Below are 21275 nucleotides of genomic sequence, written 5' to 3'. Positions count from 1 at the left end.
TTAGCACCCACAGAAATTTAGAGAGATCCTCCCATGTAAATGTTATAGGAACAAGTAGAGGTGGGAGGACAATTAGGAGGTGCTGGAATTACAGATATGGGAAAGGCAAAATTTCAAGAAGAGGATGATTATGATAAAGGTGTGTGATGGTCACAAGGGGTGAAGATGAAACACCAGTTCTTAGAGTTTAAGGAGGTTTTGGCCTCTCGGGATTTTGGTAAGAGTTGTTTCAGGAGAAGAACCTGGATTAAATAAGATCTAAATATGCAGGTAAAGGGAGACTCCTGAGCATGCATAAAACTGAGCATGTGGAAGCTGAGGTGAACAGCAGTAGTTAAAGGTAAGTCAAAGATGGGATTTTAATATTGAGGGTTTAAAGTGTATTTTTATTGTGAAGGAAAAAGAACCAAGTAGGACATGATTTAGGGAGGACTGAGACAAGATATCCTGGGGTGAACAAAAGGACTTAGAAAAGAAAACTAAAAATTTGAGCATTGAAAACAAAGAGTATGTGAGAATTGTAGTTGGGAATTGACAGTGAGCTGAGGAGTTGAGGAAGGTTTCAAGCTGCTGGTGAGTCTGTAAAGAGTCTTGTGCTTTTCTGTTAGAAATAAATAGGCTTGTAATGATAGTCCAGGAAACCGGGGAATATATGCTGAGAATTTAGTAATTGCTGTTTTCTGAAACAATGACTGGAAAGTGCTGAAGGGTTGTAATTTATTTTAAATGCTGTTTAATAATTATTAATTTAATTAATTAATGTTTAATAATTAATATTTAGAATAATAACAAAATAATCCTTGTTGTATTTCCTTTCCTTCCAACAGATTTTTTGCTTTTTGGATGCTCAATCTATGTTTAGTTTTAATATTTCAGTGTTACCCTCAAATTTCTTTGTGGATTTTTAGCCTCTTATCAGTTGTCTTGTTGCATGTGTGGACTAGTGAGAAAAAGATGTATGGAATGATTTTTCAGCATTCTTCTTTCTCAGAGTTGTTTCTCTTTAGCTACTTGCTATTTGTCTCATTATTTATATGTAATGCACTTGTAAACTCTTCTGTCAGCAAGCCTAATACCATAAACATTTACAAACACAGTTTTGGAAGTTAATAAATAAATACTTTATGTTTCTTTGACAGATGAGATCATTTCATGTTCCTTTTTTGGAAGAGGTGGTCAAAGGAAATGGATAGCTATTCAGACTTCAATGCAAAGAACCTCTCATCTTCAGCCAATATGTCTGTTTCTTTGCCTGGACAAGTTGGACTCAATAACACCAGCGGTACTCCTTCTATGTCAATAAGCAGGCTTTTCCCAGCCCTGTTAGAGTGCTTTGGAATAATTCTTTGTGGCTACATAGCTGGAAGAGCCAACATTATCACATCAACTCAGGCCAAAGGACTCGGAAATTTTGTGTCCCGTTTTGCACTCCCAGCTCTACTGTTCAAAAACATGGTGGTACTTAACTTTTCTGATGTGAATTGGTCCTTCCTGTACAGTATTTTAGTTGCGAAAGCTGCTGTGTTTTTCTTAGTCTGTGTTTTAACATTATTGGTAGCCAATCCTGAGAATCGATTTAGCAAAGCAGGTTTGTTCCCTATTTTTGCTACACAAAGCAATGACTTTGCACTGGGATATCCAATCGGTAAGTATGCTTTCTTCTTTAAAATTATTTTTCAGTGTCCTAGACATGTTTGCTTTTTTTTTTCCATACTTTGAAATTGACTTCTGAACTGAAGTTATAAGCTATTGAAGTTATTTCCCAAGTCACATTTCTTGACCTCAGACCTTGTACTTTTTAGTAAGGGAAGAAAACTGTCAGCTGGTATGAATGAAACAGAATTGTAAACAATCCAGCTACCATTGTCTGTACATCTTGGTATATTTAAGTAAACTAGATTTAAAAAAAAAAGGAATAAAAATTCAAAATTGTTGTAAATCACCTTACACTTACTGCAGGCACTTTTCCTTATGGGAAGTTGCCAGAGTTGCCATTAAGACCAAAATTTCTTGCTTTGCAAAGTATGAGCCTGTACCTGTGGCCTCTGAAATAGCTGTAGTGGGTTTTTTACTGATTTGGCATTACTTCTTGGTTTAGGTCAAAGAAAACTTCTAGCCATAACGTTGGTGCCTACTGGTTGTGAAGTGTGTATGACAAACTTTGAATCTGTTCTGAAGAAACTTCTGATTTTTGTGCTACTTTACATAATTTATATAGTCAATTGTGTTTTATCCCATTATCTTTGTTCTATTGTGACCAGCAGACATGCTTTAGAATATAGTCTTCAAACAAGTCAGTCTTTTAAAAGCAAGATTGCTGCGTGATTTGTGGTAACTTGCATTTGTTTGTATCAAATCGGAATTTTATGCGGCTATGGTGCCATTCTCAGGACGTGTAACTAACCGCTGATCTAGTGGAGCTAAAAAAGAAACAAAGCATAAAGAGGCATTCAGAGTATAACTTGTATAACTGTGTACTCTTGTTCTTGTAAGCCTATATTCTGAATTCCAAGCAACATCAGTTATTAAACTTAATTTTATCCCAATCTGCAAGACTGTTATTTTCTTCCCTTTTGATAAGCAAGATTTTTTTTTTCCTTTATATAGGTTTTCTTAATGATATGTTAAATGTTTTTAGCCATGTGTACTGTGATACTTTGAAAGTGATCTGGAGTTGTAGCAGGCTTCTCCTACCTGCTACTGTCTGAATTGTGGTGCTTTTTACCTGTCCTGGGAGGCTTTTCTGTGCCAGCGTAGCTTTCAGTGGTGCCTCTTCCCAGGCTGACCCATGTGGCTGGTGTGGGAAAGAACACTGCAGGTATCAGGATCTTCAAAACACACCTCGAGTGGAAGCATTTGAAGAGGATGCTTGAACTGTTTTGTTTGTTTGCTACTCCCTGAAGAGAACATACTCTGTGACTCTCAAATTCTCTTCAGATCACCCTTATCATCTAGACAAGGTTAATAACAAAAAAAAAAGCATTTTTGTGCTAGCAAAGCCAAAAGCAAGATATTTGATGACAGAATCGAGCATAAAATTACAAAAGAGAAGCTTAAACATGCAATTCCAGATTATATGTATAAAGTAGCTCTGTATTTTAGACTGCTTGAGGAGTTGGCAGTTTCTTTCTCCCTATTCCAGGGCAGCATGTTCAAGAGAATCTTGACTTTTTCTTTCTTACTTCAAATTTGCTGGATACATGTAAACTGTAGACAAAAGCAATTGTAAACTTTCTCTTCCTCAGATGAAAATACCCTGTTTCCCTCAGTTGAATCTCCTGAGATTTAGTTTTTGAGAGAAACCAGAAGCATAGCATAAATAGGGCTGTGAGAATTATGTCTTTGTTTCTTGGTACTGGATTAAAATGGCAGTTAGAGGTTTTCTTTTTTTTCCATTTTAAGGTTGTCTCAACATATTTCCATTGTATCCTTAAAACATTCTTTCTACTTTGAATTATTTTCTTGTCAGATTACATTTTTCTTCAAGTATTTTGTGATTTGTAAGATATGAATCTTATTTTTTCAGTGTACATTTTGGCCAAATTTGCAACACTTAGTTCATTAAGAGCTTTACTGGAATACTTAACCCAACAGTAACACTGTAGGCGCTTAAGGGTTGTTTTTTTCTTAGAGCTTTTTGTTTTCTTTTCTGTCCTTTCCCTTCTCCCATCCCCAAACTTCCACCAGTGTTTGGTTCATGCTGTCATGTGTGCAATCTTTTTACTGTTAGTGGCTTCTGTGAAGTGTTTGCAGGACTAGGCAACAAAGAACACCTTGCTTACAACTTTCATGTATGGTGATAGGTAGTGTTTTGAGCAAAACTTGATCTTTTAATGGAAATATATTTTTAAAGGCTGCCTCACTTGACATTTGTAAAGGAAAAAAAATCACTATCGACAAATCTGTGAATTCTAATAACAGTATTTTAAAAAGTAGGTTGAACTCCTAAGTAAATAAAAAACCGCCCTGAGTTTTCATCCCATGTAATTTCTTTAGTAACCACTATGCTATTTTTTTGCTGTTTAACAAAGATTTGCACATAGGAAAATCAAAATGCAGGCTACATTTTCAAAGATCACTACTCTGTTTTTCTCTAATCACTTATGACAGTTCTACACTACATATTAGAGTGAAAAACAACTGCTGTAGAGGCTTGCTGGCACCCTGATGTAGATAGAATTACTATGATAGAAAGCTTTGTCTGTTTGGTTTTATTAGTGGATGAGATGAGAGAACTCTGACAGAACAGCTTCATCTACTCCCTGGTGCTGTATTGTTAAAGCATAGGTGTAGCAGAAGTGTGGTGTGGTGATGGCTCAGTTACCACGACTTTAATGGTGCTAATTGTATTAAGCATGAAAAACTGGTGTGTGATGTATATGTAATTTTGGGCAGCTGGGATGTGAAGAATTGATTTTTTAAAAAAAATATTAAGATATCTTTGATTTCAACTTTTTGTTATGATCAGCAAGCAGAGACCCTGATTTAAATAAAAATTTTCATCAGAGGTGGAAGTTGTGGATTATTTTCACTGTTTTAATAATTCCTTAAGAGTGATTTCTTTTTTTTTTCACTCAGTAATCTACAATGGTTCCACTTTTCACTACCCAAAAAAAACCATTGTGACTTCATACATCAGTTGAAGTACTAACAGATCTTGATATATTGATAAGTATACCGTTTCAACTTGCCAAAAAATATTGATTTATTACATTTTTTTACTCAGGCATTTTTTACATGTGACTTGAGTTGTGTTTCATTAAAATGGGCATTTTGTATAAAGCAGCATAAAACCATCACACTAAGGTTTTAGGGTTTAGAAAAAAATTTACTTACATAAAGTGTCCAGCATGTTTAAAGTGGATTTATTTATCAGAATATATTTGTTTAAAACTGGCATGTTAACTGCAGTAACTAACCATAAACTTGTTAGTTCTGTTCAGCGGTTTATTCAGGATTTTAGAACAGGTGGCCCATGTATACATACTTTAATCATGTCCTGTAAGAGGGAAAGCACCATAATTTCCAATATATAAGAAAAGGAACTAAACTAATTGAGATAGTTTATTCAATCTAAAGAGGAGACTGTTTATAGTAAGTGCTGATTCAGCACTTAGTAGATCCTGTCATTCCAGATGCTTAAATAATTTGAAGGTATAAATCTTTTGGATTTTGAAAAACATAGACATGAGGGAAAACTTTTTCAGAAAAGAACAGGTTTAGTACATGGGGAAATGGAAATACCTCCAACAGTTGGCAGCTTAGTGATCTTAAATTTCATTTGGTACTTGGAGCGCTCTTATCCCATAGAAAGGTCTATTTATGCAATAGTGCTTCCTTTTTGTAGTATTCCTTGTAATGCAAGTAGAATTGCACCTGCATGTTAAGATGCTTCTGCCTGGGGAAGAATGTGTTTCGTTCTAACTAGGGTAGGAGAAGCTAAAATGGAAAGCATCACTTTGTATATCTTTGAAAATTATTTGAAATAACATTATAAGGCAGGTAAAAGCTAACACCCTACTTTAAAAGTATTAGGGTTTTTTCAGTTGACCTTAGAATGGAATCTTTTGTATCTTTCCAGATTCTTTTTCATGGTTTTTGAAGTGTTGTTAGCCCAAACTTGAAAGAAGCAGCACTTCTACTTTAACTCAGAGTATGGTAGTAGCAATGAAAACAAACATTGATGGTTTAAAATTCCTTGAGGGACCAGAACTACAGTGATGACTTGTCCTGAGTAGTCCCAGAGAATCAAGTAATAATTATGTGATAATATATTTTTTTAATTTGCTTGGTGCTTTGCTGTGTTGTGTTGAATCTGTGTAGAAGGTTCACAGGCTACTTACCTGCTGAAAACTGGTTAAATTCTGGAATGTTGCTCCTCATCTTAGTCTCACTTGTGTCCTGCAAAGGTGCATTTAATTCTCCACAACTCTTGTGTTTCTGTGGAGGAAAAGCAATTCAGAAAAAAAACCGCATTTTTTTCAGCATTTGGGATGACTCAAAGGGCACATGGGATTGTTATGTTGTTTTCTTTCCTTTTCTTTTAATATAAATGTTGAATATTCATAGAATCATTAAATAGTGTTGGATAGTTAACCTTTGGTCTTTAGTGTGTTTGTTAGATGACTGTGGCCTGATGGTGATTGGCATACTTCTCTTACTACATCATCTTATGTTGATTGTAAATGCAGTTATTTCTGAAGGTTAATGAAATAATTTTTCTCTAATTTTCAGACAACAACATTTAATTTCAATATTAATGTATTTTTGTACTGAAATGTTCACTCATCACTTTTCATTTCCTGTCTTCTAGTTGAAGCTTTATATCAAACCACTTACCCAGAATATCTCCAGTACATTTACCTAGTGGCTCCAATATCTCTTATGATGCTAAACCCTCTGGGGTTTATCTTCTGTGAAATCCAGAAGTGGAGGGATAATCGCATTGTGTCACAGAGCAAAATCAAAATAGTGGGCCTAGCACTCCTTCGAGTTTTGCAGAACCCAATTGTATTCATGGTCTTCATAGGAATTGCCTCAAACTTTATTCTTGGCCAGAAAATTCCCGAATACCTTGAAAACTTCCTTGATGGTCTGGGCAGTTCATTTTCTGGCTCTGCACTTTTTTACCTTGGACTAACTATGGTGGGACAAACAAAAAGACTGACAAAGGGTATGTTTGTTGCACTGATCCTTCTCATCACAGCTAAACTGTAAGTATAATTTATGTACTTTTATAATTTTTTTCTCTAGACATTTTAAGCTCTGATTGTACTGGTCAGGTGGCTTTTCTATCATGGTCATTATAGTATGTTTCACTTCCAGTATTTTGGGTGAGTGCTTCCTAAGCTCTTTGATAGTATACAACTGTTAACTTTTAAAGGAAGTTTAGCAGACCACAGTGTTACGGCTTCATGGACTCCCTGCAGGCCATCTGTCACAAATTGGGTGTTTGGGGAATTACTAGCTTAAATTAAAATTCCTAGTGAAGTAGTTAGACAAGGTGAGTTTAAGCATTATTTGAATAGTATTTGTATTTTCTTAGGATTACACAATACATCTCTAAATTAGTTGGTTTTCTTTGTCTATAAATCTTTGAAACTGCTATATTGGAAGAACTTAAAAATGATTGCTTTACACTCTTGAACTGTCAGACTTTTAACCATGAATAGATGACAAGTTGTATTTAGAACTTATACCATCATTATCTTCCCTTACTGCTACACTATATATTTTATTTGCTACAGAGCTACAATTAACATAATAGAACAATTGTTTGGTGATTAAGTTTATACTGTAAAATTTGAAGGTGCATTTGAATATCGGTACAACTAACTAGTAAACTTAAAGACCTAGTTTGTAAACCAGCTCAATAACAAATTTTGTAAGAACATGAAAAATCTTTTTTAGTATTACCACTTTGCTTTACTGGTGGGTTTGTGTAATCAGCCTGGGTAAGGCTTACATAGTGAGTCTATGTGAGATCTGGGGTATTGCTAAAGGCAAACAAAATAGCTTTGATGCAGGGTTTTTTTTCTAGCAAAAACCTTCAGAATGGGATACTTAAGCTCAAGTCCTTGTTATATTTCAGGCAGCTTGCAGAAAGGTGGTCTAAGTTTCAAAGCTGCTGACTGCTTATACCTATTGTTACTTTAACAGTTGAAAAATGAGCATATTTTTTAATATTTTACCTTTCTAAATCTGAGATTTATACAAAGAACATGTCTGTACTATCAGAGAATGTGCTTATATCCCGGAGTTTGTTGTAATTTTTACCTTTTCTGTGTGTGTGTGTATGGGGTTTTGGTTTAACTAGCTGCATAACATTTTTAGGCAACTAGTAAATGTCATGGTAACAGTAAAAGCAATCATTCAAAGTGATGTCAGTATTTTGCTTTTCATAAGTAATATTCAAACAAGCCTTACATTTCCTTTTGGATCATTTTCTGAGTAAAGAATAGTCTATTGCTATAGCTTGAGTAATTTATTTTTTTTAATTACTTTTTCCCCCTCTCTTTTCAGACTTATGATGCCATTTCTCTGTAGAGAAATGGTGGAACTCTTGGACAAGAGTGACAGCGTAGTCAACCACACCAGTTTATCAAACTATGCATTTCTTTATGGAGTTTTTCCAGCAGCACCTGGTGTCGCAATATTTGCAAGTCAATTTAATATGGAAGTAGGAATTGTATGTAGCTAGTTTTTCCCAAACGTACTAACTTTGAGCTTAACTGTGTTGATGAAATACTTAAATAAGTAGGCTTAATGAATTTGCTTTTCTGTAGTATAGACTCCTTAAGTTTACTTGTACTCCCTAGGTCTCAAATATAAACTATATTTCAGATTACAAATTAAGCAAAGTACTGTTTCCAATGTCTTGAATGTCTTGATAGTACATGTTCATAAAGAAGTCCTCATACTTTTCTTATTCATGACTCTAGTAGAAAGAACTAGGATAACTTTAAAGAATTTTATCTTTGTTGTGGATTTGTAGTTTTCTGGTTTTGTTGGTTTGTTTAGGTGTTTTTTTTCAAGGACCTTTGAGCTACTGTTTTTGTAATTAAAAACAGAGATAATCTTACTGGCTTTAGTAAGAACAATGTTAGCTTAATGCTGAAAATTTATGGAAGAATATAGGCTTTAACTGATGATGTCATGTTGTCCTTCAGTTAAATTGTGCTATAGAAATATATTTTACATTTTTTAGTAGTAGAGGGTATCATTTATCTTTTCAACTTAAAATACGTATTTTATAAATGTTTCCTTTCTTCCATTTGAAATGACATTCAAACATTCTATTGACTTCCAGTGCTTTTAATGTTACCTATTTTTGGTTTGTTTAGTTGGTTTTTTTTAAAGAAAGAGAGGAAAAAAAAGGATACTAAAAGTAAACCTTACAAGATAGAATTTTGTGCCCAACAAACTCAGGAAATCTCTTTAAAACAGAGATCTGTAGTATTAGTAACAATTCACACTTGCATCACTGTGCAAATTCGAGAAAGCAGAAATATGAGGAGAAGCCAAAACAGAAATCGCTTAAATGTAAATATATATGACTTCTTCTCATATTGACCAAATATGAATTGGTGCATATTAGTATTTGCATCTTATTTATTTACAGTGTGAATATTTGTGTCGCCCATGTATTTGTATTTGACGCCCATGAAAAAGCTCTAGAATTTGCAGTAGGGAACTCTTTAATGCTATTATTTCAGAAGCTTGTTAAGATTTTCAGTTTGAATGTTTAAAATGGATACTTTCTGGTTCAAATTCTAAGTAACATTGTTACAGAAACAAGTCAGTGATTTGTTAAAGGTCTAGGTATGTTTAATTCAATGGTACAATTTTGCCAGCAGTTGTATTTCTGAAAGCAGTTTAGCGTCGGAGCTGATTAACTCCGTTCTTGTTTCTGTTTGACGTTCTGCAGATTACCTCAGGCATGGTGATAAGCACTTTTGTGTCTGCGCCTATTATGTATGTTTCTGCGTGGCTGTTGACCATTCCATCTATGGACCCCAACCCACTGGCATCTGCACTCCAAAATGTTAGCTTTGACATAAGTATTGTCAGCCTCATTTCTCTGGTAGGTGTTGATGAAGTGAAATACAAAAGCACGCTTTCGTGTCAAGGTAGTGTAAGTACATAAGCAGCACATTGAGCCATGAGAAGATGAGACTCATTTCCTGTTGCAGGAAGATGAGGAAGGAGTTAAAAATCTTTATTTAGCAGTGGGTCAGCTGGGAAGCTGCACTGTAGAGAAAGATAGTAAGTGAATTAGAGCACTAGTGCAGGGCTTAAGAATTTGTCCTTTTCACTGTTGGGTTTTTTTTAAGTAACAGGGTGTGGGGGAATAACAGTACTAGCTTGCACCACAGGGGATAATTACATCAAGCCATGTGAGGTGCTTGGATATCACAGTAGTGAAGACTGTGTACAAACTTCAGGTCCATAAATGTCAGTGAATATTTAATGAAGTATCAATGAGTGTTAATGAAAATCTTTTCAAGATTTGTTGCATATTTCATTTCACCATAGTCTACCAGAATACTCACCTTGTTTTTTCGGGTTTTGTTTTACTCTTAAATTCAACTTTTTTGTATGTTGCAGACTTGGTCTCTTATTGTTGTTCTTCTGAGTAAGAAATACAAACAGCTTCCTCATATGATTACAACAAATCTACTTGTTGCTCAGGTCAGTAGTAAGAAGAATGATGTGTGAGGTTTTTGTTTGTTTTTTTTTATTCTTAATGTTTTTACAGGTTTGGTTTCTACAGTGGAATCTTTGTAGCCATCTATGAAGGGCAGGGGAATCTAATGTGCAACTTGTCTGAACAATTTCTGTGCCTTAAAATATACCCCTGAAGAAAATGATAGTTGATGCTGGTAGTATGGTTCTCAAACAGAACTATAAGCAATCAGAACGGAGGGTGGCCTCTGAAATACATTTTTAGGTACTGCTTAATACTGTTGAGCGCACTTCTGTATCAATTTATGCAAATCTGAAGTCAGCAATGCCAGGATCAGCAGTAGCGTGTGCTTGACTCTATGGTGACCTGATTCAAGGAGCTAAATAGAAAATTAATCCCCGTGCTGGTTTAGCTCAGTGAAGTGGCTTGGTAAGGCATTTGACAGGTGCCAGTGCTGATGCAGGGAAGGGGTGTGGGAATACGTTGCTGGTGGCTAGGGAAGGGCAAAGCCAAATAGCTCTGGATTAAATTTAGTTGTTACTTAAACTGAAAGAAAGCTACAGAGTACATGTTCCTCCTTCCCTTGAAGTCAACTGCATGACTGCTGTTAAATTCAGTGAGAGCAGCCTGTGCTTGTAATGCATCTGTGTGGCAGTGCTTTCTGAAGTGTTCTGTAGTTTAAAAACAACAAAAAAAGTAAACTTCTGAGGTCTGATCGTGGAGTTATATTTGAAAAAAGTCACATATGAGAGTTGCAGGTGTTTCTTGTCTGTAACAGCAAAGTTAGCTTCCATCTTAAAAAATTTTTGAACTACCATATTACTGTTCCCATAATATTTGAGCCTACCTTCAGATTCCTTCCGTACTAAAACTGTCAGATACACAGTATCACTGGGTGAACAAACATCTGTTGACCTCAGCTTCATGTCCAGATAATTTCAGATAAATGTTTTGTACTTAACAAAAGCTTTACATTTATTTATTATAAGGTATATGGATATTCATATTTTTTTCTGACTCTCCTTACTGCCATTTATCTGTGCTATATAACTGCTGTCTGAAAACCCCTTCCTGACAATAGGGTACCACAGTCGGTGACATAACTGTAATACTGAATTTACTGCTGCACTGCTTTACTGTGTGAGAACTATCAAATTCATAAAACCATACTCCACTGAATCTGGGGGTGAGGTTTCAAAGCTTATTGTAGCTATATTACACTGTGTGCAGTTTTTTCTTGTCATCCTGCTTTCCTAGTTTAAATGATGGCATTTTACCTTTCTTTCCAGTTTATTGCTTGCATTGGAATGGTGGCATGGAATTTCATTGTTAAAGAGAAAGACATCACCATGCAGATCCTAGTATTTATATTCCTCTACAGCTCGCTTTATAGCACCTACCTGTGGACAGGTATGATTTTTCTAGGCAGAACCTAGGTACTGTAATAAAAGATTAATGCACTGAAATAATTTTATTATATCCTTCAGAGTAATTTTCCTTTTGCTTGTTTGTGGTTCTACAAATATGCATACTTGTAAGCTGTGCCAAGCTGCAGCACTAGCAACACAGGGCTCACTGTCAGGTACTTCTGCTAGTGGAAGCTTATACCTAGGGCAGGTCTTGTTTGTCTTTGCTAGGTACAGTAGCATTCCTAGCCTGTAACAGAAGACAGGAACTTGCTCTCAAGGCAGAAGCAATTACAAGTAGAATGAATATAGTGGGTTGCCCTTCAGCTAGTCAAAATTTTATTGATTTTTAATTAATGCAGAATTTGAGGTTTTAATTATTCCACATTAAGTAGTTGTTGATACTTTATGCCTTAAAGAAATAGGAGATACGGAATAAAAGGAAATACCAAAGTAGCTTTAATATTTCTTTCCCCTGGCAATTGTAATTTCTAAAAACATTGTCTGTATTCTGCAGGTATAGGTGTTTAATGAAGGGATTACTTGAAGTAGTTAGAATTGAAAGATGCATCAAGAATCCTGGAGAACCATACATGATTAAAAAAGAGACTTTGGGTATTCAGGAGACTTTTTGTACTGTTCTTGAGTCCAGAAGTCTAAGGGTTTCATTCCTGTGGTGGTTTTGTGAAGTAAGTTGTATTTGTGTTTAGCTGAAATAGGTAGCTTATGATTAGTACACCCTAACATAAATACTAGCTTTGCTCCAGCATGGGGAATGTTGCTGAACTTCTGAGTTGTGAATAGAATAGGCAGATCCAGAAGATACTCCTATATATAGTTAGATATGTAAAGATTCATAAAACTTTTTTGTTAAATGTATCATTGACTTTGTAAAGGACTAGTCAGTTTTTAAAGAAATGTTATAACGGAATACAACATTATGTGTTGGTTACTTACAAGCATCAATCTAGAACAACTGCTGTTGATACTTTAAGAGATTAGTTACTTGTGTCTTAAGTGTTCTTATGACATCTTTTACACGCTTGTGAACCTTTCTAAGCATTTAGAAGTGGAAATTTAATATAAACTGTTCTGGAATTTCTTCAGGTTTTTTTTATTAATATGATTTTTTTAACAGAATAGGTATTTCTACTTTGCTTTCTCAGAAAACAGCTAGATAAAATTTTGGACTATCTGAAGGTCTGAGAAGAATAAGTTATTGAGCAGGTCACGTCATAGAGTTTCTAGACTATATATCAGTTCCTTTTTTAATAATAAACAAGGTGCTTTTTTTTTCTTTTTTTTTTTTTAGGTTTTCTATCTTTCTCTTTGTTTTTGTTGAGGAAGAGAGAAACAGTAAAAATTCCCATTGGGTTTATTATCATAGCTGGATGGGGGTAAGTTAATTCAGATGTTTCCCTGTAGAATTAGTGGGAGCATGCTAAATACATTACTTTGTTCCTATTTTGCTCTTTCAGAGTCCCAACGCTTTTGGTGGGAATCTTACTAATTGTTGGTGAATGCAACAACAGGAGTATTGACTCTGCCTTTTTCTATGGAAAATACCAGGTATGAACATGTTCTGTCCTCGTCACTTCAGACTTCTGCCATGTCCAATACATTACTGAGAAACTTGTGTTCTGTTTGCTTCATATGTAAGTAGCTTTCAGCCGAAGTAGACTACCATAATAACAGTATCATTATAGAATGCTTATAGATTGATACAAAAATGTATTTCTGTAATGAACCATTAGGAAGATTTGTTTGAACAAGGACCTTCACATTTAGGCAACTATGACTAAGAAAAAGATGGAGTAAGCTTCTCAGAGAAGAGGCTTAGGAGTGGTAATGAATTTCAGAACCCTTTTCCTGGTGACTAATTTGTAGTCTCACTCAATAATTATCTAACATTATTACTATCCAATAGTTAATTAATGGCTTTTGGATAGGATGTACATTAGCTGTGTAGCAGTAACTGCTTGCCATGTGGGAGACTTCCCTGCACATTCATGGGTTGAAAGTCCCTGTGCCTTAAGAAATACTCTTTTTACCAATAAACAGTTCCTCTTATCAGAGGATGTAAAGTGCACAAGCGTAGATATTTGTCATGTTTTCCCTCTGTCTTTCTTATGGGTAGAGAGGCAATGAGTCTCTCAGGATTATTCATGTGGTGCTTTCACAAGTATTAAATAGCCTCAGTGGACTCTGGATATTGGTGGCAGATGATTAGAAGGAGAAGTTAATTAATAGGATGCTCCCCTTTGGCAAAAGCATGGGAATTAGAGCTGTGCCAGAAGGTAACAAGAACACATTGCTCTTTGAAATTAAAAGGCACCTGAACAGAACTTAAACTGAAACGCTAATTATCATGAGGGGAAAGATGGTGATGAGGGGGTGTTTTTGAATTGCATGGGAGATAAGGGTCCACACTTAAAAAAAATAACAAACACCACCCCAAAAAAAAAAAAACCCTCCCCCAAAAAAGCCGAGTTACTCAGGCAAGAAAAATTAGTTAGTCTCATGTACTGATTGCTGTTTCAGGGCCACAAGATGCAACAGCAGTAAATGCAGAAAACTCTGCTTGTTCAGGTGCATTTGTTAGTACATTTAGGAAAGTACAGAAGTTAGATATATGCAAACTATTTTCCTTTATTTTGTATTTAAGTGTGTTTTCTTTGCTCTCTTGACAGATAATTACCACAGCAGTGATCCTGTTCATCAGTATATTGATGTCAGGTATCTCACTTATGTGCATGAACAGAAATAGGCAAGAGTCAAACTATGAGGTACTGAACCCATATTCACCACGTACCGAAGTGGAAGGGAGTGAGGGGGATCGAGTGTCAGCCACTATGCCCCAGCCATCTCCAGGATCCTCTGCACAGCCATCTCCAGGATCCTCTGCACAGCCATCTGCAGAAAGAGGTGGAGAAAGCAGATATGTAAAAGAATAAATGCCTCAGGATACAATAAAACAATATTCAAAATTTAATTCTGACCTAGGAAGAACAGTTGTTTAGACCTTGAAGTGTTACACTAGGACAGAAGAAAACCTAGATATAACTGACCAAGGGTTTAGGTTTATGTTTCTAAGAAGTTTGGTGGTTATCACTGTAAGTGTGGGGGAAGTGGACAGGAAAAAAAGCATGTGTGTGGGTTTTATGTAAGTAGCGGTATCTTGATAAGGATGTGATAAATGCAGTCTGTTAGGCATCTTTGATTGTTTACCCACATTCTCTGAGAATGAATTATATGCCATTAGCATTGGTACTCAATGTGTTTCTAATCTCCCTTGTTTGTATGTAGCCTTTTTGATCACTTCTCCTATGTTTTCCCTCTAGCTAGAAGTACTTGTGTTGCTTCCATGGTGGTAGTGCTATGTTAAATATTTCTATATATTATTAGTGTAACACATTTACCCTCTCAGAAATTGGAAAAATTAAGCCTGCTTTCTCCTTTCGGGTTATTTTTGAGCATAATAGTTAAAACTGTATAGAATATATTGTTATACTTGGAAAATAAATTATGGTAGTGTAGGAAGCTAACCTGTTACTGTATACGCTTAATAGGTTGCTGTTCTTGTCAAATGACAAATGGTGAATTGGCCTGTGCTAGAGAGAGCAAAGCAGTGTCAAATGCTGTTGAAAGCAAGGTTCCTCCAATTGAAACAGGTAAAGCAGTAGCGTCTCCTTGTTTTAATGCGACAAACTCTTCCACAACATTCATATGTGTTCTCATAAAGAAACTGTTTGGGCTGTTCTCTCAGCTCTACCTGGATAGCTTATATTTCATATTATATTAAAGTATTAGGCAATATGTTAGGTGTTTGTTCTCTTCTGCCTGATATTATTAGTAATCTTTCAGCACTCAAGATGGACAGTCATTTTGGGTTGGTTTTTTTTACCACTAAACTACTTTAACATGTCCTGAGCATTCAGACTTTACCTCTTCATCATTGCCTTGTTTGGGTGCTGGGAAGTCGGATGCATAGCCCTACTTAGCCTGAAGTTTTCAACTTAAACACACTTTTTTACATTCTCATATTTACATCTTGTGTCTTCTAAAAAGGCCTTTGAAGCCTTTGTTGTAATCATGCACAGGTTTTGGATAGAAACCTGAATGAGACTAGAGGAGCAAGTACTTCAGATTAAATGCCCATGGTGCTGTACTATTCATGTCTAGGGCAGACAGATGGAGAAAATTGACTAAGGGGGCCTGAGGAGTCACTGAAATAGGAAAAAAAAATGGATCAAAGTGACTGTTAAGCACCTGATGGAAAACTGCATGCTTAGCCCATTCTCATCGTACACTGCTTTCAATAATCAAAGTAGCTGCAGTGCAACCTTTCTCTTTTTCCTATTACCTTTTTCTTGGTTTTTTGCATCCTTAACAAGAGTTCATATCCTTATGCTTTGTTTGGATGCAGCATAACTTTCAACAAATCTAAATATTTCACACCGAAACATACTTAGTTATGTCTCCTCTCACAAAAACCTAGCTTTCCACCTATTGCTATTGTATCTATTAAGTAATTCAGACAAGTAGCATAAGAATGTCTTCCAATGACAGAGGAAGGCCAGTTTAATTTTCTTATCCCAAAAGATAAGGTAGGAAATATCTTATGATTGAGTGGAAAATTTTTTGACCTGCTGAGTGAACACTTTGAAACTATAAATCCATAAAAGCAAGTTGTAATGGATGTACTTGTGTAACTTTGGCTGCAGTAACTACTAATCCTTCTACTATCCCCACTGAACTGCTGTGAAGGGTATCTGGTGCAAATTCTTAGGTATGTCTTTGACAGGAAGTTTTTCACTGCCATCTGGAGGATACACTCATAATTCCTTAGTACTCTGTAGCTGGAAGAGAAGCATCCATTCTCTGTGTGTTTGGGTCTTTTGATTGATAGGATTATAATGTATTCTGATATACCACGTTAAAAATACAGTCACAGAACTGAAATAAATATGGTTGATTGTCTGATCTAGAGCTCAACAACAGAGATAGAGTGAAAACATTAGAGCTGATGGTATATTTGAAATATTTATTGTGGAAATGAATTCTTAGTTTAAAAACTATTGTACGAAATGGCTACTTTTTCAATACTTGTAGTAGTGTTTTCTAAATGTTATCCGCAACTGAAGTTTGCATTAAACCTTGGAAAGAAGAGTTCTGTTGCAAAAAATGTCTTCATTTTAGGAGCACATGCAAACTGTTTCATTTGAGAATAGATGTCTGAGCAGGTTATTGTCAAAGTTAATAATTAAATTTTGTGCGTGTGACTTCAGTACAGATACTTACAAGGTAATTTAACTCAGCAAGTTACATTAACAAGTTTGCTCATGGAGTTGTAAGTCAGAAGCCTAATGAAAAATTGTGGTTTGTTTTTCAGCTGATCAGTGTGTGAGTCATTGCAGTGCTCAAACCTGTGTGTTGGCTCAGGAAGAACAGCTTCTACAGACTGGAGACAAACAGCTGGCCAGACATGTGCTGCTGTGCTTACTACTTATTGTTGGCTTGTTTGCTGTAAATATTTTTTCTCCCTGTGTCATTTAACTCATTGAGGTGGAATGGTTTTTAGGAAAGCTATATAGACAGTCCGGTAAAAGTCTTCCAGTTACTCATTAACAATTCATTAAATAAATTAGAGGCTTTATTTTGGTCCCTTACTGAAAGAGGGATATCATAAAATTTATTTTTCTGTGTCACATCATAAATAAAAGGCAAGTTAAGATTGATGACTTTAGTAAGCAAGCCACACTGGAGAACCCTGAAGGGGGGAAAAAAAATTAATTATATCATTTGGTAATCAATTCATCACTACTGACCCTCTTCTCATTTTTCTCAAGAGCTTTTCTCCTTCCCTAGACAATAATCAATTAAAAATATAAAGTGAATTCTACTTCTGAAGGAGACTGTACAAAAATTGTTCCATTTGATCGTGCTTATATTTGGATCTTGGATTTCTCTGAGGTGCTTTAGTAATGAAGAATAATGTAAGACTTTATTTGAAATGGCAAAATGCCGTTTTGTTACTTTTAGTGGTGGTTTGGAGGCAACATAGCTAAGCTGGTGTTGCCAAGCATCGTTATTGAGATCCTAGCTGTGAAGGTGGCTGCTCCAGTGTAACAGTGTGAGGTATCAGAATGTAATGCACTAGAGGTATAATTTGAATTTTTAACTGTGACAAAGATGAGAAACAACACTCTCTGTTTGAATGTAATGCTCAAAGTTGAGCTTCTAATGGATGACAATTGGGAGGAAGTATTTTTGTTTGAAATGGGAAATACTAGGGCACAAATATGTAATATTGCAAAGGAGGACAGTGTGGCAGAACTATGTAGTGTAATAGCTACTACTGTTGCTTTTCAGGTTCTCTGAAATTACAACATGGAAGTTTCCCTCTCTCAAATTTACTGTATCAAATATTCCATGCTAATATGGGGGTTTTTTTTCACATCCTCTATATTTAAGAGGTGTCCCAAACGTTAACCTCTATTTTAGTTGTATCTGAATGATTACATGGATGCTATGAAATGAGACCAGTTACATTAAAGAATTAACATTTACACCCAAAGGGGTTAACTTTGGAGGTTTTTTCCTCTGTCAGGCATCTTAAATAGCTGAAGTGGTATGTGCTTCAGCTTCATGCAATCTTAACTGTGCAGAAAATACATAGAAAGCACTGGTCTCAGCTAAACAAGCCTAAAGACAAATACTGCATATCTGGCTGAATACCTGAGTATGCTTAAAGCAAGTTCTTTTTGTAAACATGTAAAGGGGCAGGACCTCTACACTGGTATGTTTTGTATTATTTTGTTTACAAAAATGCTCCCCACCACCACCATTAAGCCTGACTAAAATAGTGCTTTAAGGTATTTATTCCCTTTTGTTTGTCTTTATCTGAATAATTTGTTAAATAAAAACAGTGAAAATCGTGCAAGAATCTATTAGCATGTGAAGGGTAAGAAAGTGCTTTTGATTTTTAACAGTCAGGTTTGTGGGTTTTGTTTTTTGTTGTGTTTTTTTTCTTAACAGAATCTTTCCAGTTGCTTGTGGTGGCTGTTCAACCAAGAGCCTGGAAGGCTATATGTGGAATTGCAGTTCTTCTGTGCTGTGTTTAATTTTGGTCAGGTACTTACCAATGTTTGTTCTGAAAATTACTTTGTTAGTGGCTGTTGCAGCAGATGCTGTTACACTCTTAAGCTGAAGTCCTCAAACAATGCCTAAGTCACCAGTTCCTTATGTTGTTTTGCCTCTTTTTGTCCAGCTTTTTTTTTTTTTTGTAATTTGATAGCTTTCTTATCATAATGCATGTCTTTTATGTGCATGAACACTTCCAAAGGTACAAATGATAACTGAATGCCAAATGTCTGTGGAAATTGACAGTAGGATTTTAGCCTTGTTTGTACCAAAAAGCTTCACTGGTGTCGCTTCTGTGGAGTTACACCAGTATAAATAAGTAAGTGTAAGATGGCGACATGGATACTTGCACTGTAAGGCTTTAACTTATTATCACTCCAGTTTCAGTTATGGCACCATTAACTAATAGCTGATGGTTAGGGGTATAATTGTCCCAGCTGCACAGAGCCTATTTCAGTGCAAACTGACACACGGTAGCTTTGTTATCTATGGAGGTGAAAGCCAGGCAGTGTCAATACCGATGCACTGCAGTATTGAGTAACAATAGTAGTTTTGATACAAAAGCAGTACAGAAAAATGAATCAGCTAGAGAGCATTCTAGCATTCAGATTGCAGTAAGTCAGTTATTTTTTTGACATTAACAAAGACAGATTTGAATAACTGGCTATGTAAGGACAGCCAATTATTCTGAAGTGTCAGGTGGCATGTCACAGCATTAGGTTTATTGAACAATTTCTTAAAGAGTTTCTTTGATGACTGTTATGTATTAATCTCTTTTTAAGGCCCAAATGAAGTACCAAAGCAGAAACAAAATGCATTCTGCATGATATCCAGAGAACAGGGATGCTTTTCATGTGTGTTTTGGCAATAAGTTTTTAACATTTTATTTCTGTTCTTTAGAAACCGAAGTTTTTGCTTAATGTTGCTTTTTCTGTCTTTCTTCCTCCAGGGCTTTATTTGCTTTGGTATTTTTGGCTTAGATAAGCATTTAATTATTCTACCATTCAAGCGAAGGTAAATAAAATCTTTGTACTTACACCTATAAACTTACTAATGATAATTTTTAAAGGGTATTAAGTGTTCAGTGCCATTGCATTTCATTTCCTATTTGTTTGATCTTCCAAATTTCTTTTCTCTCCCAGTTGTGGAGAATTAATTGCAGTTCACTGTGCATGAGTTTTTGCTGCTGTCCTAATGACACTCCCAAAGGCAAAGATCCCACAGGCTCCCTATAGACAAAACCTTTGGCAAATGATGGTGACATATGGGGTTGGATCAGCAAGATGGTGAATGTTCAGAAACAATTGCAACTGATAAATTAAAACTTAGATGTGAATGCTGAACCAGGATCTGTCATCACTGGTTTGAAGTCCTGTTTTCATAACCTCATGCAAGTGGACACTTTCACTGTGGAGGTGCAAGTTGTACAAAGCAATCTTTAACTTAGAGCTAGCTGGCTGTGGTGTGAATCCAGCAGCTAAAGCTGGCTTGCAACTACTCTCTGTCTTCCCTTCCACCTGAGCCTAGAATAAAAACTCTCGGTGTTCAAAGGCCATACAAGTATATTCAGAAAATTGTATATAAAGTGCTGGGCACCAAACCAGTAAAACAGTTGTGATAAGCTTCCTATGAGTTGCATTCCATTTTTTTCAGATTCCCTAAAAATGCCTCTGGTTGATTTGCTGGTTGTAATTTATTTTTTTTTTTTTTTATTAAGACTTGAATTTTTCTGGGGAGGAAGAGAAGCAGCAGGGCATACAGATCCCTCTGTACCTGAGGAAATCAGGATGACTTGTCAACAGTTTGTTCATTATCATAGAGATCACTGTGTCAAAAGTATTGTCAAAGGCAGAAGGTAAGGTTCCTCCCTGCACATATAACCTGTTACAGAGGTCATAGCTCACCTTTTGGAAATCATGAAATGCAGTTTTATCTGTCTGTGGGTGATTCCTGTTGTGGCATATTTATTCAAACCTCAAGGTGAGGATTAAGAATTTAGCAGTAACTGTTTCTAGTCTCACACTGGAACACTGAGGTGCAAATTGTCACATTATCTCATCTAGATTTTATATAAATTACAAAAAGTTTTATACCATTAAGGCATTGCCCCAGTTTTTGCATTTAGCTGGAGTTCAGGAGAGAAAATCTTTCTGAAGAAATGTGTATAATAATGCCTGTAGTAGAGTCCATGTGCCTGTGAGTTTTGTCAGACTTGAGACCCTTCGTTTTGAGATTAAGAAGGTGTCGCTGTTTATGTGACTATGTGTTTACTGATAAATAGCTTTTACAGGAGGCAACTGGTGTCATGTGTACTCAGAGGCTACTCAGTCTGTGAGATAATAGTGTTTTTAGGACCTTTACACCTTTTAAGTTCATACAATTTTCTTTGCTCATGCCTCTTGTGAGGTCTAAACCTTACTTTATGAGATGAGCAAAGCCTCCAGAGGCAAATTATGATGCCCAAATCAAGGATTATGTATTCAGGTATGTTTAGGTGGATGAGGAGGGAAATGCAGACAAAGTAGCAGGAGCAAGAAAAA

The 21275-nt window shown here is 35.8% G+C and overlaps 1 protein-coding gene across 4 annotated transcripts in view; it reads left to right on the top strand.

Moving 5' to 3' along the window:
* The window catches only part of GPR155 (G protein-coupled receptor 155), a 29947-nt gene that overhangs the window by 5170 nt on the left and 3502 nt on the right, over positions 1-21275 (top strand). For all 4 annotated transcript variants that reach the window (XM_037397498.1, XM_037397499.1, XM_037397496.1 and 1 more), the window contains 14 exons: positions 1140-1645; positions 6314-6713; positions 8023-8188; positions 9428-9583; positions 10108-10191; positions 11476-11596; positions 12905-12989; positions 13071-13161; positions 14283-14517; positions 15162-15263; positions 16985-17118; positions 18631-18726; positions 19685-19749; positions 20453-20590. In XM_037397498.1, coding sequence (XP_037253395.1) covers positions 1153-1645; positions 6314-6713; positions 8023-8188; positions 9428-9583; positions 10108-10191; positions 11476-11596; positions 12905-12989; positions 13071-13161; positions 14283-14517; positions 15162-15263; positions 16985-17118; positions 18631-18726; positions 19685-19749; positions 20453-20590 — 2366 coding nt within the window. In that variant the 5' untranslated portion in view covers positions 1140-1152. The remainder of the gene's footprint in view (positions 1-1139; positions 1646-6313; positions 6714-8022; positions 8189-9427; positions 9584-10107; positions 10192-11475; positions 11597-12904; positions 12990-13070; positions 13162-14282; positions 14518-15161; positions 15264-16984; positions 17119-18630; positions 18727-19684; positions 19750-20452; positions 20591-21275) is intronic.

Source organism: Falco rusticolus, chromosome 8 (assembly GCF_015220075.1).
Source record: "Falco rusticolus isolate bFalRus1 chromosome 8, bFalRus1.pri, whole genome shotgun sequence".
Taxonomy (NCBI): Eukaryota; Metazoa; Chordata; class Aves; order Falconiformes; family Falconidae; genus Falco; species Falco rusticolus.
This window is presented reverse-complemented; position numbering and strand designations above follow the sequence as displayed.